This window comes from Acomys russatus, chromosome 4 (assembly GCF_903995435.1).
Source record: "Acomys russatus chromosome 4, mAcoRus1.1, whole genome shotgun sequence".
NCBI lineage: Eukaryota > Metazoa > Chordata > Mammalia > Rodentia > Muridae > Acomys > Acomys russatus.
In genome coordinates, this window is record NC_067140.1 from 11162928 (window position 1) to 11189969 (window position 27042).

Genomic DNA, 27042 nt, shown 5'->3' on the forward strand with positions numbered 1-27042 from the left:
TACAGTACCTACCCCAAGTAATGAGTCGTGGATGACCCTGAGTGATAAACGTAGTGAAATTCTATTCTGGTATTTCAAAGCGAGGTTTTATTTTTTTAAAAGAAGCTTTGTATTTCCTTTTTATCCCCTGGATCTCTCTATTGGATGCCTGAGTCTCCATATGAGAAATCCAACTTCCCCAAGGCTGCCATGCTGGAGAGACAACATGGAGAAGCCCTGGGAGTACACAAAGAGGGAGAAGTGACTGGATACTTCCCAGTCCTTCCAGCCCAAAGTAGAATTCAAACAAATTATCTCAGCTAAGACCATGAGCATCACAGAACAGAAACATCTCGTTCCCCTTATGCCCCACCCAAAAAGTGAAGACCCAGGAAGAATAAAGAATAGTAATTCTCCTCATCATCAGATTTTGGGGGTTGTTTGTTACATAGTAGGACCAGGAGAAAATTTAACATCACCATGAAAAAACACTGTACTGAGAAGCGCTCACTGTCAACACATCTCAACTTGAGTTAAACTCTGGCTTTATGGTCTCCTCTGCTGCTAATGACGTCCCAACTGCATCCCAGGATTCCAGGCGTTCTTCAGAACAGCCACAGGGAAGATATCATGACAGTGGGTCTGCTGGTCTTCTATTGTTTGTCAAAGCCAGGGAACCTTCATTTGCATTTATTTTATATCATGTAACTAACATTCCACATGGCTAAGAATTCAAACTTCTGAAGGGAAGCTTTAAAAAGGCCTTCAGCCTTCTCCTAATGTGCCCCTAGCTCTTGGCTTCTGAAAAATTGCAAACCTTTGTGTATGTCTGTTATATTCCCTTTGTTGTAATTTATCTTATGTTGTGATAAAATAAATATGGATGCTTTTTATTTCACATCAGGTTTATCTATAGTGATAATAAGTGGCGCATTCGAGGATTGAGAAAAATTGCTAGAAAATCTGGGTTCTCAAATATCCTCCCGAGTAAGCAAGAATAGTTCCTTTACCTCTTGAATTATTTGATTAATTGCAATTATTATCCCATTTTCTTGTCATAGGAAGAGTCAGCCTTTATACCCACAGAGGTGCTAACACATATTCACAGCTAAGGATTTCCACTTTTCAAGTCAGAGGTAGCAAAATTCCCCAAAGCAAGGCTATCAAAGTCCAAACCAATAACTCTGAAAGCCCAGAGAAAAGTGAGCGGTAAGAAAACAAAGGATCATGCTATCTTGCTGGGCTGAGCTGGGGGAAATGAAGCACAGCATAGAGAAGATGCAGTGACCCCAGCACCACGTCAATTTTCAGACTCCTAGACCAAATGAATAGAGGTCCTGGAGAATGAAACAGGGAAACCGGGATGTGTGATAAATGGAAATTGGGCAAACCCATGGTGAGTCATCAAATCCCCATTCACTAGCCGTGCAGGTTGGTGCTGGCCATTCCTCTGCCTCACCAATGGCTGGTGCGGTGCCAGGAAATGCTATTCTTTGGAGGCCGAAAGCTCAGGACACAAATCTCTCTTGCTATGGTTTAAAAGTCTCCGAGGGAGCTGGCGCGACCTGAGCCCCCAATTCATCGGCTGGGGCTACCAGAGACCTCCTAAAGGCAGCTGAAGGCAAAGAAGGACATCTGGGTAGGGTGGCTGGTTGGGACTGGTGGCTTTGTAAGAAGAGAAAGACACATCCAGTCTGTTCACTGGATGGTACCCTCCCACCATGTGACACTGCAGCAAGGATGCTCTTCTCAGAAGCTGAGCAGGTGCTGGCAGCACGCCGGTAGGGTTTACCCAGAGTACAAGGAATAGGTTTGTTTTCTTTATAAGTTTCCCCATCTCAGGCATTTTGTTACGGCAATAAAAATAGATTAATTGTTGTACATATTTCCAGCAACATAAGAAGCAAGAGGCTGGTGTTCTAATTTCAGTTTACTGGGACATTTTAGACAAGCAGACTCCTCCCCTCAACCTGTTTCTTCTTAATCCTTGTTGTTGTCTAAACCAAGTTGTTGCCATAGATGACAGACACTTCAAATCTCTTTTGGGTCGTGGATTTACAAGAAGCTGGAGTATGCCAGTACCACTATTTACAGCTGCGTGGTCTGGAGCAAGGAATTAAATAGCCTAGCTCCAATTTCTCCATCTCAAACATGGGGAGAAGTGACTACCTATTCCTAAGAGTAACCATGGCTATATGGTCATTTACATTAGATTGCTTTATTTGGATTATATTCCAATAAGATATGACATAATATATGGTATTTTCAGAAGTTATGTTAATATAAATTAATATCAGGAATGCTAATCTATATTTGAAATATGCTAAGGATAGATGAAAGGTGATCTCTATAGATATCGAATTTGATGCTTCTTTCTTTCATCACCAGGACTATATGTATACTTTTGGGAACAGTGAAAGTAGTTATCAATAATAATAAAATAAGGTATGTAGGCAGCACTTACTAGGTACCAAAACTGTTCTAGGCCCTTATCATAGATTAGCTTGTATATTCCTTACAACTGTCCGAAGAGAAAAATATCACCTTTCTAAGGGTCACGCTCTTAACCACCATGCAGCCTCCACTGCTTGAGGACATGAGAAAACAGGGTGCCAAGAACGGGCCAGCCCTGGTGATGTGCTGTGCCTTGGCTCTTTGAATCTTCCTTACAGTGTTACTATTACTTTTAATTGAGAAACCCAAGATTCCTAGGAGGCCATTGCTCACTTGGTCAGATTTTGTGTGTCTGTGGAGACTCTGGAGAGCTTCCATCCTGAGCTGGGCCTCTTCCCTACTGGCAGCCATTTCCTCGTGGGCAGCAGGCTCTGTACAGTATTCTGATCCTCTGCCTTTTCTGTTCTCAACTTTGAGGGTTCCCCTCTTCCAGGGCCTCCACTTCCTAACAACACGTCTCTTTCTTCCCACTCAAACACAGATCGCCTGTTCGAAACAACTTTTCTGATTTATCTTGGAGGTCACCCAGACTGGTGCTGTCTTTGAGCTGTTGTCAGAGGAACACCTAGCATGGTAGTGATCTGTGGTCTTCTATTATGGGCAGTCTTTTATCAGCCAAGCTGGAAAGTCACAGCTATCACTCTGTGACCACAACACACTTTACATGTGTGTATTCTCTAAACCTTGAAGAAGATTTACCGAAGGTCTGAATTTACAAGGATAAAGTGATATTGCAGATAACAGATTGCCTGAAACCAAAAATCCTGAACACAAAGACAGCTGTGCTTAGGAAGAAGAAGAAGAAGAAGAAAAAAGACCGTATCCGAAACTTAATAAATCATATACCGCAGAATCGCCTTTTTAGCTGGCTGACAAGACTGACTTCAGGTAGAGTTTCTCTTTGTTCTATATCATTTTAACAGTGCTAAATTGTCTATATAACCATACATTTGGCCATTTACTCATCTGTCCAGCCCAAAAACTAATCCATCAACCCATCCATCCATCCATCCACCCACCCACTTAACAATTCATCCCTCTCTCCAACCACTCAGGGCATAACCACACCTATTCATCTATTAATCCACTCACTTAGGCCCTCACCCATCCAACAGCACATTCATTATCTATCCAAACAACATTTCATTATTAATTAAAAAAACTTTCCTGAGAGTCTACTAATATGCCTGTCTCTGCCAAGTACTATAAATAGACAAATGAGATTCTAATCCAGCCCACCTGGCCCAGTATGAAAACCAGGCAAGAAAATTATAGAGGACGCAATAATAGCAGCTAGCACTTAAATAGAAGGCAATCGCTTATGTACCAGATATGAGTGTGAGACCATCGCAGACGAGGTGGCAGAGGGGCCATAAGATCCAGAGGAGGCAAATGACTGGGCAGAACAGTGAGCACAAGAGGGCAGCTGCATGCAGGAATAAACAGCAGATGACACAGCACGCACCAGACCCGTGAACACTCAACCCAGATATAGTCCCAACGCGGAGAGAGGAGATGGGCACTGTGTCCAAGCCCCAGATAAGGAGCTGTTGGCAGTTGATAGATGCTAGGAGGAAAACCAGGTTTCTTGAAGGGTGTGGCCCCTGGTGCGCTAACATGCTCCAGTGGAAGACCACAGATCCAACGCTACACATTATTCAAGGTCTAGGAGGGGCATCGACCAGACTTGATGTGGTTCTGTGTTTTCTTTCCCCTGAGACAGGGTTTCTCTGTGGAGTCCTGGTTGTCCTGGACTTGCATTATAGGCCAAGCTATCCTCGAACTCACAGAGCTAGCTCCTCCTGCCTCTGCCTCCCCGAGTGCTGGGATTACAGGTATGTGCCACAGTGCCTGCCTTGATGTGTTTGTTTCGAAAGGGAACATAAAGTTGAGTGGTTTGGGAAGAGGTGTTGGATGTGCGCAGTGGAGGGGAGGGTGAATGCGATCAATATGCATTGTGTGAAGTTCTCAAAGAATAAAATATGAAAATTCAAAGTAAAAAGCATAGCAACTATTTAAACAGTAGGGCATTACATATGTACCAGATGTTGTTCTAAGTACATCATGTGGACTGCTAATTTGACCCTCACAATAGACCTATAAGACATTATTATACTTATTTTACAGAACATAAAAGTGAGGTTCAAAGAAGTAACTCTCCTAGATTTATATAGTTGGTGAATGGCATGGCAGGGATTAGAATATAGCGGTTTTACTTCCGGAGCCCATGGTACCAACCATTGTGTTATATTTTCTTCCAGAGTTAGAGTCTGATATGACAGCACAGGGGGATGTGGGATCACACAGCTGGAGGTAGGGAGAGAAGACCGATAAGGAGATGGTAACGTGCCATACTTGAATTGTAAAGTCATGGAGAAGCCAGGCTTGTGGATGGGCATTTTCAGGTGTATGGAACTGTTCTGTGGACTAAGTGGGTGGCTAGTAAAATTCAAATGTTTTATACTAAAAAGAAACTGTGAGCTGGGAGTGGTGGCACAGGCCTGTAATCCCAGCACTCGGGAGGCAGAGGCAGGTGGATCTCTGAGCTGGGCCAAGCCTGGTCTATAAAGTGAGTCCAGGACAGCCAAGTCTACACAGAGAAACCCTGTCTCAGTCTTGAAACAAACAAACAAACAAACAAACAAGCAAACAAAAACTTTGTCTCCATCCTTAAGGCCACAAGACAAACCCACGAAGCCATGTGGGCAGATGCTTGTCCTAGATGAACTCTCCGAGGATTAGTAAAGAGAACAGTGGACGGGAGAGGGGCAGTGGCCACTGAAGACAGAACACGAGGCACGAGGGAACTGCTTCACAGTGATCACGGAATGGAAATAAGAGGTAAACATGAAGAGTGACCAAGATACAAATCAACAGGTGACTAAGGGTGAGCAATGGAAATGGATGACCTCCAAGCTTCCTGATTTGGTATGGTACAAATGGAAAGGGGAGGCGGGATGGGTTCCTTCTCTGCACACATGATAAGATGGGCGGGTACAAGATGACACATTTCATTTTTTTTTTTTTTTTTTTTTTTTTTTTGCATTTCAGTGACCCTTTCAAAATCACGCCACACAATTTACTATCCCAACTTCATCCAGGTTAGACAGTATTATTTAAGAGTATGAACATGAGATTGCCTAAGTTTGAGACACAGCACTGTACTGTCATGCGATTTTGGGTAGTTTTCTAATACTCTTTGTGTTTCAGTTGTCCGACATACATCATATGCACATGCATACGCACACACACTCATATACACATATATACATGTATGTGCACAGGTATACTATAACCCAGTAATGTGCCCTGTCTCTTTTAGCTGGTCCTGTGGAACTTAGGTTTTCTGCTGTTCTCACTCTTTTGTTCGTATTTAGTTTTTCTTTCCAAATAATGTGGTCTCTGACGGCACAGACCACGGATAGCTAAAAAAAGTACCTTCCAGGCTTCTCATCGGTATTAGGACCTGGTACATCATTGATGCTGGATACTTATATTTACATCTATATCCTGAATGATCATCTAATCATTCAGAGACAATACTGCCCCTCAGCTGTTTTAATTTTACTGGGATAATCCACTCAGGTTCTTTTTTTTTTTTTTTTTTTTTTTGGTAGGAAATTCCCAGTATCTGCAAGGCATGTTTGAGATAAGTGGGGATCAGGAAACACAGCTGGTAATCTGGGAAAGAGATGGAGTGGGTGTACATTATGACAAAGAGGATTCATAATGTGAGGTGGACCTTCACAGTGGACATCCAAATTGGGGTGAGATTATGCCTAGATTGGAGGCTAGGAAGGCTCTACTGGAGAAGGTGATTGTTCGGAATTTGATTGTTATAGAGGTAAAAAGTTGGTCCTATGAGGAACACAAGCATCAACACAAGCAATTTCACAAATACAGCTCTAGGAATCAGCGTGATACTAGGGGGCCTGAAAGACCACAGTGAGCAGGGGTAGAGAAGCACATGAGACAGTTTTCCAGAGGAGTTGAACTTGAGCATTTCCCTCAGCCCCAACCCACGAAGAACCACTGGTGCTTTAGACAAAGGCTAGGGAGATTGATTTGAAATTTGCAGCATTATCCTGGGGACTGTGGAGGGATGGACTGAAGCAATCAGAGAGAAGCCAGAGAGGAGACCCTCACACGAGAGGTCTACCCCGGGAAGAGACAAGGACAATGATAATATATAACCATCAAAACACAAAGATGCTGGCTTAAAGGAGTTGATAGCGATAAAAACCCCATGTGCTTGATAAATAGGATAGAAAGCAGTGCCTTTCAATAAAGTGGAGATATGAGACTGGGAGCTGGTTGGGAGATAGGCAGTGACTTCTACTTTGACTCTGAAATACTCAATGGATGTCCAAGGGTAAGAAAATTCTAGTGAGAGAGGCCTGGAGCAGAAGTCCCTTACCCTCATGGGTCACTTCCTTCTTCAGTCCAGCAAACAGATCACCACTAGGTTATGTGACAAACACACAAAGGAAGACTTGTGCAGGCAGCAGGAGGGATGAATACAATGGGCCATCCTGCTGGGATTGGAATGTGGGGAGACATTGCTAGGCCGTCATACTAGGTAGTCATATTTGAAAGAACTCGGGGGTCAAAGTTTGACAGTGATAACAATCTTGTAGGCAAAGAAATATGTCAGAATATTTCATCTGGGGAAACATATGTCCAAAACCAGAGCAGAGTAAAATTAAGAGATGGAAAGTGGCCTGTGAGCCTGAGCCCGTTTCCTGCGCTATGCTTTGCTTGCAATCTACTGGTCTTTTGGGATTGGTGAAAATTTGCATCCTAGGTTCCAGAATCACAGTTTGGATTTATTTCTAAGCTTATCCCAGCACTTTGGCCAACTCATACAACCCCTTTGAATTGCACTTACCATTTATAAAAACAAATCAACAACAGAACAAAAGCATCAAGAGACCTATGTAACTGTGATCATTAGAAGGGTGGGAATGCAATCCAAACACTCAGCAGTTTAAGCAGAACATGAAGAAATGAGGTCAGTGTGTGAATGCCATTTGCAGCAATGCTGTTAGCACAATGGACATTGTTTTGGAATAAATTTGGTACAGTGAGAGATGAGTGTTCCTGTTGGTATTAAACATTCTAATTCTTTATGTAGGTATATGAAACAAAGTCTGAATAGTCCCCCATAAGTCCCAGCTGTCTTGTACTCACTTTTTAAACCAGGCTGGTCTTGAACTCACAGCATTCCACCTACCTCTGCTACCCAGAGTTCTGGGATTAAAGGTGTGTGCCACTATGCCTCATTTTGTGTTTTTGTTGTAAGCAAGCATGCCTTCAAGAATCTGCTAAAAAGCCAGGCATGGTGGCTTACACCTTTAATCCCAGGACTCGGGAGGCAGAGGCAGGAGGGTCTCTGTGAGTCTGAGGCCAGCCTGGTCTATAAAGCAAGTCCAGGACAGCACTCTGTTACACAGAGAAACCATGTCTCAAAAACAAAGAACCAAAGATTCTGCTTGAGTTCCTGCTGTGACTGCCCTCAAGGATAGAATGTAACGTGTAGACTGATATAAGCCTTCCCCCACAAAGTTGCTTTATTTAGACAGTTTGTATCATAGCAACAGAAAGGAAGCTACAACAGACCCCATCCATGCTCAGGCTCCAAGAAGTGAATCCCAAAGAAGCTTGACACGGGACTACATGAAACCTGTGGACATATGCATGGAATATTACACCCCAACCAACACTCATTTGTAGAGGTTCTATATGCAATTGGCTAATGACAGCTTCAACCGTCAAGCAGTACTCATTAAGGCAGTTGGGTTTTCTGCTGTAATTTGCATTGAGAGTATCCAGTGTTCTATGGTATTATAAGTAAGCAACAACCTAGGCAGCCTCACAACCTCTTGCTTGTCTACTCTTTGGAGGATATTGTCTAGGGACTCTGAAGTAAGACAGTAAAGGGTAACATGAATTCTGGACTGCAAAGAGGGCCTTTCACATATCCATGTGTCGCAATGTAATGGCATGGCATGTGTCTTAGAGGATCCATTCTGGAACAGTCTGAAGTCTAGATACAACTGGTAGATCCAACAGTCATAGGGGAGGGGAATAATGGGAAAATGGGGCGGGGGAGGAATGGGAGGATACAAGGGATGGGATAAACATTGAGATGTAACAAGAATAAATTAATAAAAAAAAAGAAAAAAAAAAAAAAAAAAAAAAAACAACTGGTAGATCCAGAAGCAAAAGACAGAATAATTCACTAATGGTAGACCATGGATGGATATTTTGCCGTGAACATGGCTAAAACCACATTGGAAATCAAGTGTGTCGGGGAAGAGCTCAGGGTCCCCTTTTCATAATGCCCACATTATGTATGCTTATTATTATATTGTTATAATCCTCCAAAATCAAAGAACATCAGTCAAGAGTGATTCAAAAATAATTCTAAACTTTAAGTTCAGCTCTTTGGAAACCATAAAAGAATCTTATTTAAACCTCCCATTGACAACACTGTTTGTCTTTTACCTCTAAAGAACCCCCTCTCCAGGATAAAACGAGTCTAAGGAAAGATCATTTTCAGGTTTTACTGATTTTTTTTCCTTCTCATTTCCTTTCCTCGCTTCTTTCTTAAGTCATCCAAATATAAATTAATTTCTTCATTGAGTCCTTCTTTTTATCCTCTTCACTTCAAGTACATTTTCTGGTTGCTTTCTAGTTATCTTCCAAAAGGAACCTGCCAGCAAGAAGACAGATCGGAAAGTGACAAGAGAGCTTTACTATCAATGGCGGTGAACCCCTGAGAGGGAGAATCTGGGGACATCTGTGTTTATGGAAACATCTGTGGCTGTAGCCGTGAATGATCCTATGTTTGCAGACAGGAGTCTAACATAACCGTCCTCTGAGAGCCTCCACCCAGCACTGGATCAAAACAGATGCTGAGACCCACAGACAAACATTAGGCTGAGCTCAGGGAGTCTTGTGGAAGTGCGGGGGTGGAGGGGAGGATAAAAGGTCCTGGAGAGGACATGAACTCAAGAAGACCAACAGAGTCAACTAACCTAGGCCCAAGTGGGCTTATAGAGCCTGAAACACCAACCAAAGGGCATGCATGGACTGGACCTAGGGCCACGACACATATGTAACTGATGGGCAGCTTGGTTTTCATGTGGGTCCCCTAGCAAGCGGAGCAGGGGTTGGTTCTTATACGGACCCTGTTGCCTGCTTTTGAATCACTTTCCCTTAGCTGTGCTGCCTTATCTGGCTTCACAATGGAAGAAGATGCGCTTAGTCCTGACACAGCTCGATGTGCTAGGGTAGGTTTTTAAGGGAGGTCTCACCTTTTCTGAGAAGAGGAGGGGGAAAGGGGAAAGAGGATGGGACCAGGAGGAAAGGAGGGAGGGGGCTGTGATTGGGATGTAAAATAATGAATAAATCAATTTAATAAAATATTTTTAAAAAAAAGACTTAGAGGGATAGGGAGCAGAGAAGACAGAGTCACCATGTCTGTGACTGAGGAGGACAGGGGGATGGCTGTGACAAGGGCAAGCCAGTGAGAGGCATATAGCACATATCTCGCCTCTGAGAACCCCTGGGTTGAGGAACTGTGGGTGTGTGGGTGATAGTGGGACTGTGGTAGGGCCCTCACACAGGCTTCCGGAGCTGTAATGTGCTTATTATCCCAGTGTTTCTGTCCCTCCCCCTTGCAAGCTGCTATGGGCAGCGTTTTGGCTAGCAGCAGGGTAGTAGTGGACTAAATTGACTTTATGTCCCCAAATTGATACACAGGGCTGCAGTTAGAAGAATTCCACAGAATGAAATGAATTCACAATGGCCTTCACTATCCTTGAGGCATCGCTAGTCATGGGAAAACACTTTGGGGTAGTAGAAAGAAGCCGATCCATGCTTAATTTCTTTCTTTCCTTTTCCTGCCTTACCTTTACTCATTTCCTTTCTTTCCCCCTGCATCTACGTCTCCTCTACTCTTCGTTAATCCATTTCCCTCTCCCTCCTGTCTGTGAATTATTCTTAGCCCCCAGCAGAAACATGCCCATATACCCATACGTAAGTGCAGATCAGCAACCCCAAGCTGTGCACTGCCATAGGGTCTGGGGTTTGCTTTGGGGGGATGAAATGGGGATCATGTGATATCTGTTGGTTGCGTCTGACAGTTTTATAGACATAAGGGGTGATAAAAATACCGGGAATAGGTTAAAACTACATGGAAGACTCACTTTGTACATGCTCTCACCCTGGAAACAGAAAGCCACTCCTTTCCTCCCTCCCAGAAAATCACACATTTCAGAAATAGCTGCTGAGAAGGAAGTGAATTTTTTTTTTCACAAGCTCACAGTTGATGGTGACGTAGGTTAAGCCAGGCTTTAGAAAGAGCAAAATTGCAAGAACACATCTGACTTACAAATCAGGAAATTTCATGTCTATCAAAGAGAGTCAATTCCACGGAGTTGGCCACTTTTCCATGTAGACAGTCCTAGACTCACCTCTAACTCTAATACACCTGCAAGGACAAGGCACCTGCCAGTGATCTCATATGTTCAATATGCTTATCGCTCCCAGAGAACTCAAAGTTTATGCTCTACCTCAAACAATAGCAGCTGGTTGATTAATCACCAGGACAAATAGTATGGCCATGTTTTATCAATGATGATGAGATAACAATGAAGTGCCATGTTTAGCTCTCTGAAGTCTCTTTATCCCCAAAGATAACATGGTACTTTCCCTTTACTCTAGTTTTTTTCAATGTGAAAATCAATAGCTGGTTGAGAATCTTAATTCATAAGCCATTCTGCGGGTACTTTAGAAGAGATATGCTAATATTAGACAAACTATATAAATAGAAGGCCAAGTCTTAGGAAGAAGATATCCTGGTTAGAAATAAGACTGACATTGCACTAACCAAGGACAATACTAGTAGTAAACATTGAACTCCTACTCTGATCTAGCCAATGGACAGGACATTCTCCACAGTTATGTGGAGAGTGGGGACTGACTTTGACATGAACTCTGGTGCCCCATACTTGACCACCTCCTCTTGGTGAAGAGGCACTCAAAGAAAGGATAAGCAGGCTACCAAGATGAGACTTGATAGCCTATGACCATATAGTGGGGGAGGAGGGCCCTCACAGTCATAAACCTAGGGGAGGGGAATAGGGTGAAAGCAGGAGGGAGGGAGGGATGGGAGGATACAAGTTATGGGATAACAATTGAGTTGTTATGTGAATAATTTAACTAAATAAAAAGAAAGAAAGAAGTCCAGACGAATCAAAACCTAACCGTGTGTGTGTGTGTGTGTGTGTGTGTGTGTGTGTGTGTGTGAGAGAGAGAGAGAGAGAGAGAGAGAGAGAGAGAGAGAGAGAGAGAGAGAGAGAGAGAGAGAGAGAGAGAGATTGGTGGCTACGTGGCTGAGAAAAGACTGGCTGCATATACAATGACAGAGCCAGGGTTTCTGACTCATCTGTGGCTGGAAATAAGGACATTTGCTTTTCTATTTTCTTCTTCATTGGTACTCATGTGACTCCTTGAGTAGAAGCTGGAGCTGTCTTTGGGGACATTTTGTTTCTTTAATCTGGTGGAGAACAAGCTTCAAAAGTGCCTTTCAACTTGAAGATCATAGAAATTGCCTGGTGCTTCTCATCGGTGCTCTCCTGGACTCCATAGGTATCTAAACCCAAGCTCTGGTCTCAGGTGCTACATTAGAGACTGGTGTAGTCTACTGTTTTTTTTATCATGGATAGACGGGGCTCTGACAGATGTTACTGTAACATGGATGACGCCCTCTTAGATTTGGCTGGAAAGTGGAAGGATGGAGGCCATGACTGGAGCCTGGCAGTGAAACTGAGAAGAGGTATGAGAAGTAAGTGTGCCAACCCAGTGACAGCTAAAGGCTAAACAGAGATGGTCAGGGGACCCAGTCTTGAGGAAGCTATAATGATCCCTAATGATAACGGTAGCTCATACCCATGGTTTGCATTTTCCATCCCTCTCTTTAGTTCCCTTGGACTATCTTCAGGCCTGTTGCTATATCTTAAGCAGAAGATGAGTGGGGGAGGTTGAAGCTTTGCAAGGAAGGTACCACCCTTGCTATCGTTAGCGATGTGATTTGGGAAAGCAAATACACACAAATAAGAAAAGCTGTATTGGTTGCCCATGGGTGCCCAGGAAAAGGTGGAAAAGATCCTGGTAAAAGATAATAAGCAGTAACATTTAGATGGGAAAGTTTGGAGAGATGTGGAGTAGGAAGAAGTCTCAAGTAGGAGGGTCTCTGGAGCCTCACTCCTTTGGAGGTGCTGAAGGCAGCATGGGGGGGGGCAGTACTGCTCTCCACCAGTGGATATTGGGAAATGCAGGTAAGAAAGGTGGTGCATTATTTCCCTGTGTTCATCTGTGTTCCTGGAGTTCTCCAACCATCTTGAGGGCATCGTCAATCATACAGAGTAGTTAATTCCGCAAAGATTTACTTCATTGTAAACCAAACCCCATGGCACAACAAGGGAGCCATAAGGACCACCGCCCATGTTAACAGCTGGTCTCCTCAAAGCCCCTTGCCAAAGAGGCAGCACATAGCTCTCAAGCAATGGCACAAGGAATGCAAGTGTTCTGTTGGACGAGCTCTACTGGAAAGTACTTTACAGAGCAATGGCCTGGCCACAGGGTGGTGCTGGGGTCTTCTCGGCAGTGTCAGGACTCACCTCCTTTTGATGGTCAGCATCACGCCCAAGAGGATGATGATGAACATGAGGAGGCCAGCAATTACACCTGCCATCTTCACCGTGTTGTCTACCTGCTTCTCTGGCTCGACAGTGTTAGAGTTCTGGGTGGAAGCACCTGGGGAGAACAAGGGAAGGAGGATGATGTTGCAGCAGCTCACATGGTGACAGTGGCAACAGCGTCTATTTATTAAAGCTAACTATGTGCCAGGCACTGTGCTGAGAGCTTCAAATACATTGCTCTATTTACTCCCCTTTGCGACTCAATCCCACTAGATGTTGGGAATACTATGATGCCCTCTTAGGGACTATAAAACTAACATGCTAAGCAATTAAAAGTTTCCCAGGTTCCATTCCTACCATGTGGGAGCATAGGATTTTATTCTTTATGCTGCTTTGCTACAAGAGTTCAAGCCTCAGCCCACCATTTAGTTCTTGGGTTCAGACAATTATGTTTCAGATTATGTAATGAAAATAATAGTTTCATGTCAAGATACCACAATTAAAATCACTGTGTTGTAAGGGATCTTTTTGTTTCATTCTTTTGGCAAATAGTAGAGGAAAAAAAATGGTAGATCAAAGGGAATTGCCTTGGGTTCAGAAAATGTGATGAATTTCAATTTTGGCAATTAAATTATATAATATTATATGCTAACTTGTTGATTCAATCTATGGTAAAGAAATGTAGGAAATGGCCACTTATTATGTCTGTAAGCTTATATAGGTGGTTCAGGGCTCTAACTTGGCCGGTCTTCACAAACAAGGCAGACCTTGAAGGGGGAAAAAAAAAACCAAAACAAAACAAAAAACAAAACAAAACAAACAAACAAACAAAAACAGAAGACTTGCCAGAAGTAGCATGGGTACTAATGTTAGAAGAGAGGTCTCCCAGGTAACTCCAAACTCTGACCTCAGTGGTCAGACACCTTGAATACAGCTTCTGAAGCCCCTAGCTCCTCAACCCATCTCTCCTAAAAACAACTGTTTTACTTGCTCCATAGCAAAAGCAAGTAAGCAAAGACAGGCAGAGCCCAACCTTCTCATGTGTTTACTAAGGATGGGAGGCAATTTCCTGTTTCAGACATTCTGGAGAGTGGTCCATGGGTTACCGGCATCCTAGGGCAATTTTCTCCTGCTGTCTTTATTTCCCCATTAGAATCACATTTTCGTGAGGCAGCCTAAAGTTGGAAGTGCCTTTTCCCAAACTCATCTCTACTTTTCTGCAACATCAGCACCGGTTCATCCTTCATCAGCCAATATACCTTCTGTGGCCTCCCGTGCCTCTGGCAGAGTTTCTCTTTCCTCTAAGTTCTGATAACATTTTATAACACTTTGCCCACACCTCACAATATCTCTTGCCACAATGTACTGATATTATTAGTTGCTTGTTTTCACATCTGTCTTTTCCACTGGTCTGCAAGCTCCTCGGGGGTAGAATTATGCTTCATTTATCTTGGTTTCCCATGTTAGCACAGATCCTGACTCATAATAGGGGCTCGCTAAATGTTTATGGTTGTTTGGTGTTTGGCTGAAGGGATAATGTCTCTGCCCACACACATTTGTCCTCATGGACCCAAACTGAGTTTTCTTTTGCTGTTAGTCATGTATTCATAGAACTCAGCTGAGCATTGAGTTGAAAGGTTACTCTTCAACACAAAATTTCGAACCTGACTCCTCAAACTCAGCGCTGTTTAAGAGCAGGCCTCCAGCACACTGATGTTTTTCTTTTTTCTTTTTTTCTTTTCTTTTTTTTTTTTTGCTTATGAATGTAGAGTGCATATTCTCTCCAGGCACTTTCCTCAAACTTTAGTTAACTTTGGCAAGTTGGCTTATCTAGCTGAGTGTCCTTGGTGGGAATGGGAGGCCTTCAAGAGTAGACGCTGTGTCCTTTTTATTGTAGCAATGCTAGCATCTAGCAAAGGACTCTCACAGTCACTGTGATGACTGTGGAGTGACATAGACAGGCACAGGCCAGAACTATTGATTTATTCATCCAGTCACGCATCTTTAGCTCCTGTATGACCAAGTGCTGGGGCCAAACTAACATCTCTGTGGGGTCAAAACACCTTCTCTTAGAAGTGCTTAAAGGTGATATATTTTATTAGTTCCCTCTCCCGATAAGGGCAAGCCCAGCTCACCTAGCCCCAAGGTTATTTGACAAAGCTCTGTCATTCATTCAACCTAGTGACTCGCTGGTGCACGTGGGAATAGGCAATGCATCTTTAGCCAGGGCATCCTGACGTTGCAGAGTTGGGGTATTTCTGAGTGGCTCCTAAGTGGACTCCCATTCATGAGATTGGATATATCAAGCCCACTAAGATGAGAACTCCTCAAATCACAAAGCTCTCCAATACTGACAGTCTTTATATTTGGAGAAAAGGTTGGCCCTAGAACATTGAGTCACTGGTGGAGCTAGACTTCACTTAGTGCCTGTTCCAAGGTCCTGTTCTAGAGGATAGGAGCTCCAGGCAGAGATCCCTTGAGACTTTCTTCCTATAAAAGACCCCTGTTGTCACTTGGTCTAATGGGACTCACACCACATTTCTTAAGTAAGTATTTGTAAGCACCCACTAGTGGCTGGCATCTAGAGACACTGTGGTGAGTGAAACAGACACAGTCTCTGTCCTCAGAGAGTTTGCGATCCCTGACATTTGTAATTGTGAGGACATACTCAAGAAAGCAAGGATTAGTAATGACAAACTCCCAGTTTTGTTAAGGGTTTGGACAGAGAGGCACATGGCCTCTTAGAAAGAGCTTGGCAGGGAAGTTAGTCACTTCTGGGAGGAAATGGCCAGCAGGGTAAACACTAAGGTTGTAGCCTGACAAGGAAAGAAGAAAGAGGCAGTAAAACCGACACCCAGGGTCAGGCTGTGTGACTGGCAAGGGGCCTGGTGTATGGCAGAAATGTAGTACTTAAAAGGTATAAAGGAAGGAGAAAAGGCTAAGAAAGATGCTGGAGAGGGAAGCAGGAGCCAGTTTACACAGGACACTGTAGCCTGTGAGCTTTGTTCTGCAGCCCAAGGAATACAGGCAGCCATTTAAATGCTGTCCATGAGGCAGCGAGGTGGTCACATTTATATTTCCAACACATCATCTCAGGTTCTATGTGGAGCCAAAGCGGCTTGGAGAAATGAACTTGGAGACTATTGTGGGCATCCAAGGAGAAGATGATAGTCACAAAGACTCAAGGAATAGCTGTGGGGATTTGGAGATGTAATAAAAGGGATAATTACCTGAAATAAATATAGTGAAAATTGGCAATGGATGGAGCAAGGGGGAATCAAGAAGAAAACAATAACAATAGTAGACAGAGATTTTTGGTTTGCACAACAGGGTAGATGATGGTGGGGTTTGTGTGTTCTAGAAACTGTACAAGAAGAAAAACTTTAGAGTCAAATTGAAATTAAAGGTGAAAGTGCAAGTCTAGAGCCTGGAGGGAAAGTCTAGGTTGGAGGCAAAAGGATTGTTTCTTAAATAGCCACAGATGATATTTGTAGTGGGGAACTAATGAGATTACCCAGGAAGGGAAGAACAGAAAAAGGAGAAACCGGAAGAAAGATTTAAAGCTCCACAGTGTCCAGGTAGAGGTAGACACACTTATATACAAAACATGAGCATCCACACAGGGAAAGAAAACCTGGATGACCACAGGGTCCTAGAACTAATACAATATGAGATTTCCAGAAGCAGGAAATGATCAGCTGTGCCAATCCCTGTGTCTAGGGTAGGATCAGGTGCCATGCTCCATGGTAAGTGAAGTTCTTAGTTAAAGGATTAGGAAACCTTACCTCAAAGAACAAGATGGTTTCAATAGTAGCACCTTCAGTGGTGACCACGACCAGCCAGTGGTACACACTCGAGGACAACAGAGGAGCATCTAGATTCTGGGTTGTCACATGAAGAGTGAAAGCCTTGCTTAGAACCATTCAGTCTAAGACAAGATCCATGGGTGACCCAAGAGAAAGAATTGGAATAAGGACATGGCAAGTGCCAGTGACGCTTCTGGTGTGAATACTTCCGCTGACACTGGAGATGCTCAGTGACCAGAAGGAGAGCTGACATCAGAGTTGTGGGGAAGCACATCAAGGCTGGCTTCTCACAGGACCACCTAGCAAGATGACCACTGTTTTACAGGTGCCACTACTAAGGCTGGAAAATCAAAGGCTGCCTGCATGACCCAATGCCCCCGAAACCCAAAAGGGATGCTCAAAGAGATAGGGCTGGCACTCCCTCAGAGTATAGCTTAGAATCAATCCCAGTTCCTAACAGTCTCTGACTCTCATGACTTCCATCTTTCAGCCTGGGACTGGAAAGAAGATAAGGGATTTGGTTACATCCTCTCCACCCTTGGCTTCCACAGGACCCAACAGGAGCATAATCCAAGTAAATTAGAATTGGCAATGAGGCACCAGGTGATAATTTATCCAATTAGATAAGCTTTAAGGCTCTCCTTGGGTCCCCTGTGTGATGTGGTCATCAAAAACAGTCTTGTGAACTCAGCTTACTGATTCAGCTGTCTCCCACATGAGCGTATGGGACTGACCTTGTCCCCCAGCCAGCTGTGCCCTCTAAGCTCTGAGTACTCACTCTCAAAGGCTTCATTAGTTTTCTCAAAGCAGCAGTCACTAGCCTCTGCTCTTTCCTGCAAGCTGTGATGACTTGGAGTCTTATCCCCTCCCAGCTTTAGTCCCCAGTTCGCACCCGACTTTATGTTTTCTCGATGTCTATTCTTGAAGACAGAAACCCAGTAGCTAAGGTACAGTGCTTAGTTTTTTTTTTTTTTTTGAAGGTTTCTCCCCACCCTCAATTCTAGCTCCTTACATGAGGTGAAGGGCTATGTTTGTCTCCCTCCCCGATTCTACAGTGCTACTAAGCAGCTATCTCATTCTGAATTTCCCCCAGGGACTCCCATGACTTTTGTTGGCAAGAGCAGAGCTGGTCTATGCTACTTGGTACTCATCTGAGCTCTCTGATGCATCTTGTGTAGCTATATATTCAACTGAATGAGAGAGATCTCTAGGGGGACGATAAACCAAGAGACTTGATACTGAGAAAGTGACCCAACAGTCAGGAACACCAGCATCACCTGGGAGCTTATTAAAACTTCAGACTCAAAGGCTCTACTCTATGCCTATGGAAACAGCAGCTCCATTTTAGCAGTCCCTGTGTGCTTCAAGTGTGTGACAAAATCCACAGAACACTGACCTCAGAGGTATGTTAGTCAGATGAAGAACTTTTCTGTTGTCTAGAGGTTCTGTTCTGATGAGATCCAGTTCTTGCTTTCTGGCCATTAACAGGACATTGTAGATGGCAGAACACACTTGATCTATTTCATTCAAGATGTCAAAGCCTAGAAGTGATGGAGTGGACTAGGGAATGATAAGATGGAGCCTTTCAATGGGAAGGACTATCCGCCGGAATCTAACACTGTTTCTCTCATCTGTATTTTAGCCAAAGATTCCTTACCCATGCTCCATCATGAAGTAGTGACAGTATGAAAATCATCATCATTCCCAAGTCCCATTGAAGAGGTCACCTTTCCTTGTTTACTGGCTCCTACTTTTCTTTTTTACTTAGTTAATTAATTCTGGCTCCTACTTTTCTACCTGTTCCGACTTCCTTGAATGCTGGATGTTCAATAAAGCCTTCACCATTTTAGACTCAGCAAGCTCACTGGGCCCAGACCCTCTTTCACTATCAGTTGACATGGCTTCTCCATCTTAACTTGGGTGTCCCTTAACTTCAGTGGTGTCCATACTCTTGGTGACTACCCCCTGTCATCCTTATAGTTCAGGGACTTCCATACTTTCTATTTTCCTCCCTGTCCTGCCTTCTCTCAGGTTTTCCACTGAGGCAGAAGACATGTCACCAACAGTGAAAGGAGATTTCCATGGACGACATGTCCTTGGGGCCTCATCTGATGTTGAGATGATGACTATACTTTCATGATAGTGGCCCAAAGTGATGGGCTTCAAGCAGAAATCCTTGACTTTATATCAACATGCCATTGCTAACTAATTGAGTGACCTTGATCAAACCCAGGAAACACCATGTGATTTAATATCCTTAGTTTTTAAAAATTGAGAGAAAATGGCAAAGTTCCAAAGGTTTTTCTCAGGATCAGGTGTCGTCAAGGAGGTGAAGTCGCTGACAAACTCTAAGGAACTGCACACGTGGCTGTTCTGATGGTACTACAGTTTGGGTACTGGTTTCAGGGTGTCTGTAAGCTTTGGGAGCCAGAGGCTGGAGCCACACCTCCCCGCAGTCGGCTACCTGGCTCCATCCAAGTAAAGGCAGGCAGAGTTCCCATCCCTGTAGTGATGCACTTGACTCTGCTCACATAGGCAGGGCCCATTATCAGGCTTACATCTGGATGACTTAATAATGGCAGCAGTAACTTCATTTGGCAACAAGGGATTAATGATTCACTCTCAAAGCACCCTCTCTGGCATCCAGCCCAAGTTCATAGCTGCACTTCAGAGAATTTTCCCTGTAAGGATATGCAGCAAAAATAGAAGTCACAGATGAAGAGCATCTAATTGCAATTGATAAACCCCAAGTAAATCCCAGTGGGTGCATAACCCATGCTGGTGATCATTGCTGAGGGTAAAGAAAGGAGGCTGGCTCTTGGGGACGCAGTTCCGAAACGCTACACTCTTTAAAACACACAGTGGCCTCTCAGCTATCCAAGGGCATATTATCCCCAGTGTGGCTTATCTCAGGCAAATCTTACTGTGCTGGCAGTTTACCCCTGTCTACTTAATGACTTCTTTTGTTGAACAGTTTCTCTGTCTTTACTTTGGCTTTGCATGTAGCTGGCACCCAGCAGAGAAAACCTTTGAAACCCCCAACTCTGAGCTGCTACCTCTATGCCAAGGAAGGTTTTAAGCATCGCAGGCATCTCTGATTATGGATGTTTTGCCAAGTGGAGACAACAGGGAGCAGATAAGGAAGCTGGGTAACTTCCTGGCTCTGCTGAAGTCAGGTATGCATTGGATACGCGCTTGACTTGGCTGGAAGCGAATTCTCTAACCGGTAGGCTATTTTAAGATGGAATTGAAGTCCAAGATAGGAAACGAGTTGGTAGGAGAGCATCTGGCTACTTCATTAGATTCAAGCCTCTAGACTTTACAAATTGCATCCCGAAGCATTCAAAGTTTTTGTAATTGTGATCATGAACTACTTTGGCAGCCTTTGAGGGTAGAAATTGTAGTGAACAGGAGGGGAGCGAGAAGCCTGGAGAGAAACAAATGCTATAGCTGACTTTTTTTTTTTTTTTTTATAATGAAAAAGATGTGTATTCCAGATATTTTTCAGTAGTGAGTGTGATGTTGATACAGGAGAAAAACATCGACTAGATGATTGAATCAGGTTCCCTCATACTCACTACTCATGAAGGGAAGGAACAATAATTAGAAATCTGTGTAGGCTTCCCATCAATCAGCGGCCAGCCAGAAAAAGGGAAACAACTGGAGCCCTTTAAAGGGAGCAAATGTCCCAGGGGGTTGGCACCCAGGATCAGAAGACACTGGGGAGTCAAGAGTAGGGTTATCTGGGAGCTCCTACCCACCTGAGATAGGAGAAGCAGCAAGCAGGGGCCAGAGGGCAAGTCTACCCAGCAAGAGCTAGAACTGCCCCAGGCCTTTGGGGGAGTTAGAGCCACTGACAGAGGAGGTGCTGATGCTAATTGAGGGAGCTTCTCCCTGCCCTTTTCTCTTCCACTTGGCAAAACCAGAAGTGGTGATCCAGGCGAGGAAGCATGCAGGAACCACCTGGATGTCTGAGCGGAGCACGGCGATATGGAAGAAGAGGCATAGGCGACATGGGCAAAGGGCCAACATAGGCTGTCTATGAGCATATGATCCCAGGCTCTACTCTTTGCAGCTCTAGAGAGGGACCAGGATGTAAAAATCTAGAGAATGCCTCACTGTACTTTGATTTCAGCAAAGAAAAGTCCACAATGGAGAAGTCGTGGCAGGTTTGTATGACAGCTACATGCTAAGCTGGGGGCTTGCCAGACAATAGCAACCTAAGAGCCTATAGGAGCAGGATTCAAGACCACATGTAAAACGTTACTGTATTTACTTAACTATGAACTGTAGGGCAGAGTGTAACCTACAACCATGTTTTAAGCCTGCCACCTGTAATACCCCTTTCAGTCCTTACAGGAACTCTATGAAGAAGGCTCTGCTATTATAGTCATTTCAAAGGTGGTGAGGCTGAAGTTCAAAGATTAGGCAACAGCAGCGGGCAGCACAGCTTACAAAGCCTGTAAGTCTAACGTCACATTTCTTCTCACTTAACCGCTGAACTATTCGGCCACATCTCGACTGAATGCGGGGAGGGGCTGCTTAGTCCAAGACCTGTTGTTTTCCTCAGATATCTGAAGACAGAAGGACTCTAGTGTTAGGGAGATCAAGACTCTTTTTTCAACCAGCTAGATAAAACCATCTTTGTATAAATACCTGCCACAGGTATTTATATCTGTCCCTGCTGGGTCTGCCACCTGCTATACCAAGCACTTCCATTTCATACCTGCTTTGGCTGGAAGATTCTCATTCTGTGCCCTCCAGCCAGCGTACCTTATTCTAATATCGAAGGGACTGATGAACATGTCATGTGAACCTTGTTATATGAGCTAAATTATACAGGCTTTGCTCAAGTGATATTTAAACTTGACCTTTTCAACTCAACTTCTTTTATTCTTTTCACTTCCCTTATATATCAACCACCATTTTCAGAGTCCCTAATACTTTGAATTTAGTTTTATTATTAATCTCCGGGCTTTCTTGCTAAGACCTTTCTTGATATTTAGCAACCAGAGCACCTCGTATTAATTCCACAGAAAGACATGCTTTGTTCACGTTTAGGTGGGCACTTTCTGTGTTGTTTCCAGCACCCATTCTTTGAGGTTGCTGTCTAATTTTTTTTTAAACTGCTGACTTCCTCCCCCATGTCACAGAACAGAACCTCACTCAGTGGATCGGGCTGATCATGGAGTACATAAGGATTTATTCCATTCTTCTTTCAAATAACATCACCTAGGATGTTTTGCAAGTAATAAATAAATTGCCTCAATTCATCATATGACAGTAATTGCATTTAGCCAAGATTTAACTTGGAGTCAATGTCAAGTAGCTGGGAAACACCACAGGGACATGGGCTTTTCACAGATAGCTCTACTGTTGGGGCAGAAAGTAATTTAATAAGTCCTGAGTTGAGTGTAAAGAAGCTACACATTGCTAATATCCTCCACTCCCTCAACATTACCTAGCGGTCCTAAGAGGTTAGAAGTGACTTCATCATAGCCTATACAACTAAATCTGCTAAATATTGCTGACAGAGGTGCCCTCATTTTCAGTCTTAAATGGAGGTTAGCACCCTGTGAGATGAGAATCACTTTAATTGATTGTTTGAAAGCCCTTCGGCCACTCAAATAAATCGCTCCCCAGTGCTGATTCTGCTTCGTCCGTGCATCTCCCGACTCCTCCGTTTTTCTGGGCGGACTTGGCTTTGCATAATGAGTTTTCTGTGTAGGTCAGATTCTGACCTGGTGGTAAGTGCTCTGTGAGTGGGAGCAATGAGATGCTTACCGAGACCCCCTTCAGGGGTGGGGAAATGCTTTTTATTACAAAATGTTTCTCATCTATTAAAATTTGGCACCTGACTTACTTAAAAGTTGTTATATGCAATGGACTCTATACATTGGCATGATTGACACGCACCTAGTGGAGCCCAGGCTGGTAATACCTTTATACTTCCTGACAACTTCAACTGGGGTGTGTGTGTGTGTGTGTATGTGTGTGTGTGTGGTGTGTGTGGTGTGTGTGTGTGTGTATATGTGTGTGTGTGTGTGTGTGTATGTGTGTGTGTGTGTGTATAGGAGAGGTCTAGTCTATGTGCATTGTCAGGACCCAGGAGCAAATTAGAGAAAGGATTTGATCTACTTTCAGAACAAGACCTTAAGGCAAACCTACAGTTGGGTGCAAAACTTGTCTCCAAAATCACAAAGAAGACGCACTCTGTAAACTTAGGTTCACAAGGATCAAGGCACAGTCAAGGTTAACAACCAGGGGCCAGGCATCAGCCTTTGGCTTAGATTTAGGACTTGGCAGGCTGTATCCATGGAGAGGGGGGCAGGGGGTCAAATGATGTCTAGACTTATGCTTTGACCTGTTAAGAAACAAATTTAGATCAGGGCCATGGGACTAGAGAAGTCAAGTGACCTCAAATGGATTATACTCATTAGAACCAGCTGCAGAGGGGACATCTTGGACATTTCCTAGGCAAGGCCTAACCTGACAGATGTTGCAATTATAGCAGTGATAGCAGGTTCTGTGAGGTGCTGCCATCATAGGGTTCGCTTCTTAATGGAAAGGGAACTTGTACACTGAAAAGGTCTTACATACAGGATGTTCACACAGAAATATGTCCAGGAATGCTGCATGCACAGTCCCAATTATGCAAAACTAGACTACATACATGTTCTCATATTGTCAGTGGTCTGACACACATGGCAGGCATCCCTGCCACCATCTAACATCCTCCTCTCTCCACACTGCTGGCCTGTTGTCCTACGAGGCCTTCTCTACTGATGAGGATGGAGACTTTGAGCTAGTGCTACACCAGCAGAACTGCCTCTTGCTTGCAGAAATATGTGCATTGAGCCTGGAGCTTAGGGGGTTCAAGCCACTAGCTGTCACCCTCAGGAGCATCCACAGCCTGCATTGGGGATTACACATTTAGTGGGACGAACAAATGTAGGAGGAAGACATACTCCTTAGTATGCCTTGCGGCAAAGCAGTAGTCCCTTTAGACTTTCCCAGGCAGCTGGCATGAGGGAGCACATGGCCACTGTGAGCTGGTTATAATTCTTGCTGTGCAATTGAGCACAGGCCCAGGGCAACTGTGCAACAAGGGAAGCCCTTCCAGGAGCAGTGTCTGACAGAATACAAAAGCCAGCCACGGATGGTATGTAGAGTTTATAAGCTTAGGGCACAGAGAGCAGGTGGCCTGAGCCTTGACTGTAAAGCAAGGGCTGAGGCAAGGGAAGGACCAATAGAAAATTCTGTAACTAGTGACACATGGGAGACAGAGGCTACACCAGAAAGGCAAGGGTCAGAGCCATCGAGTGGAGACTAGTTTAGGACAAATGCATAATATAATTAATGAAGGTACACCAGAGGATAGATGGGTAGGTCACAGAGACCTTCTGGGATATCGATGCTGTGGTGTCTTGGAGGTCTCTCCACTATGAAGGCACATCATTTGTGGTTCAGCCACAGAGTACTGCCTCAAGCTAAAGTCCACTGTGTTGGCAAGCATATGAGCATCCACGCCATGCTAATAATGGCCGCAGTGTGGGTGACTTAAAACAACAGATGTGGATTCTTATAGTTCCAGACACTAGACGTGTAAAATGAGGATGCCACTGGGGCCACCTTTCTCTGAGACCAAGAAGACCCATCCTTATCTCTTCTAAGCTCCCATTCCAGCCTGTCACCGTTGTAACACTGTTCTGCCTGTGCTCGTGTGTGTGTGTGTGTGTGTGTGTGTGTGTGTGTGTGTGTGTGTGTGTTCATGTGCTGTTTGCCTCTTCTGTCATGCTGGCTTAAGGTCTACTTCCTGAATCGGCTTTAACTAATCACATTTGTGGGGACTTTCTTTCTAAACAGATACATGTTCACAGTTACTGGAGGTTGCCACTTCAACCTCTCTCTGATCCTTTGGAAGACAAAAGGTGACAGACAATTTAGTTGAGTCATGATGCTACGAGCGGCCCAGTAATGGGATGCAGACAGATCTTAGAAATTCACCAAGTTAAGGGCAAACAGTGCCTGAGGTCATGGACCACTGAGTATGCTGGAAGAAGGAAAAAAAAAGAGCTTTTTGCTCAGACATAGTCTTAACAGAACATAGGCCTTCGGGAAGTGCATGTCCTGGCTTTCTTCCTGAATGACACTGCAGGGTGCATGGGGGACCGAGGCTCCCCAAGGCTCTTATCAAAAAACAAACTAATTTTTTGTCTAAATAACTCCAGACAAATTGATCAGGGATAATTGATTGCATTACCTGGCTCAGAGGGGCGTGGCATAGGAAAGGAGACAAAGATCTGCCCAGCTGGTCTACAGCACACCTCTGAAACAGTCAGGTTTTAGTAGGCATCAGAGGGCCTTGAAAAGGGAGAAGGTACCAGAGCGAGGGAGAGATCTACAGCAAGGATTAGAGGGAGTGAGAGCAGGATCAGGGGGAGAAGCTGAAAACCTACAGGGCGAAATTCAGATTAGCTCTAGTAACCCAAGTGAGGCTAAGAAGCCAGCAAGGAGCAGGGCAGCCATTGCTGAAATTCAAGCAAAATGCACCATGAATGTGTTTTCTCTTTTCTAACCTTTGCCACTGTGGCTTCTAAAAGTGGAAACGCCGGGTCAGGGCATGTTGGACTTCCCCATAGGATGGGTGGGAATACAGCTCTTCTACAGTCGAAGTGGAGTACTGATGAGTAGAAGCGGGGCCTAGAGTGGGGAGAGTGGCTGATGCTGCGCACACTGACACACCAAGCCTCTCCCATGACTCTGCTCACACCTGACTTCTTCTGTGTCAGCCCCCCATGAAAAGCCAGGGCAGACATTAGGTTCAAAAGACCCAGGCCGAGCACATTTGAGCGGTGTGGCATAAGGGGCCATGCAGTGTTCCTAGAGGGCTGAAAAACCAGTCCCTAGGGACTCACAATGTCTCCCACAAAATCGGAAAAAGACATGTTGGGTAAAGATGTCTAAAGGATCACTGGGTAGAAGAAAGACAGACATGAATACAGACAGACACAGTGCACTGTGCCTGGTGCCTGCTCTAGCAGTATTAACCTCTTACCATTTGATTTGACTGTGCACACATAAGGCTAAGGGAAAAAAACACCTGTAAATTTCCTGGGAACAGGGAAAAGGTTGGCAAAATCTGAGAAGCTCCAGACAAGCTTATGGTATGGGTTTATGCCAAGTGTGTCAAGCAGAGCCTTCACTTGGGGCTAGAGGCAACTGCCCATTGTCTGTAGACTCAGTGTGAGATAAGAGGCTTTTCCTAACCAACAGGGTTAGGACGACAGACCACAGAAGGAGGGTATCCCAGCAAAGGAAGGCAGGAGGTGAGAAAGGAAGTACTTATGTGATCAGTATAGAAGAGAGATTGCAAAGGAGGAATGTTAGAGAGACAGAGGAGGCAGACGCAGGCTGACTATCCCACAGCTCAGGAGATGTGCTCATCAGAACCAGCCTGGTCTTCTCGAAGGATTACTCGGGCATTTGTGGGGAGGAGTCCTTGGAAGAGAAGGAATGCGAAGACAGCCATAGCAACTAGGGGAAGCTGTAGCACGAACTTGGGTAGGACTCCAGCAACCTCAGGCACGAGCGCTGTGGAGAGGGAGGAAGGAGACCCACGAGCAATCCTGGAGGCAGACCCAGCAGGATGTGATGGCCAATTAGACATCAAATGTGGAGAAAATGAAAGGAGAAGGAGAACACTGAGTTCCTGAGTCTGACCTTGGTGGCAGTTTGAGCACAAGGCTGTGACCTCATTTCTTCTTGTCTTAAAGGGTGTAAGTATCACCAGAGTGAAAGTGGTGCCATGAAAACCTCAGCCGCAGAGCTTTCCCAACTAACTGCAACTCTGAAGGCAGAATAAGCAGGGCTGATAGAACACTATATGGAATGTGACTTGCCCTATCAGCACAAAGCCTACTGATTGAGTTGAGAGGTGGGTAACAGACCATGACAGCCGTAATGATGGGCCAACAGCCTTGTGTCTGGTCTTATTTTGGATGGACCATGAGCAAAGTCAGTGCCAAGTTCAGTTTTTCGAGCTCTGGAGTACCCTGTTGCTATGTAGAGTCACTCTGCAGTCACATGTGTGG

General features: G+C 44.4%; 1 protein-coding gene across 1 annotated transcript in view; it reads right to left on the reverse strand.

Moving 5' to 3' along the window:
• Positions 1–27042, reverse strand: part of Ptprt (protein tyrosine phosphatase receptor type T) — a 1134114-nt gene that overhangs the window by 145540 nt on the left and 961532 nt on the right. Inside the window, exon 14 of the mRNA XM_051143721.1 lies at positions 13122–13257. Coding sequence (XP_050999678.1) covers positions 13122–13257 — 136 coding nt within the window. The remainder of the gene's footprint in view (positions 1–13121; positions 13258–27042) is intronic.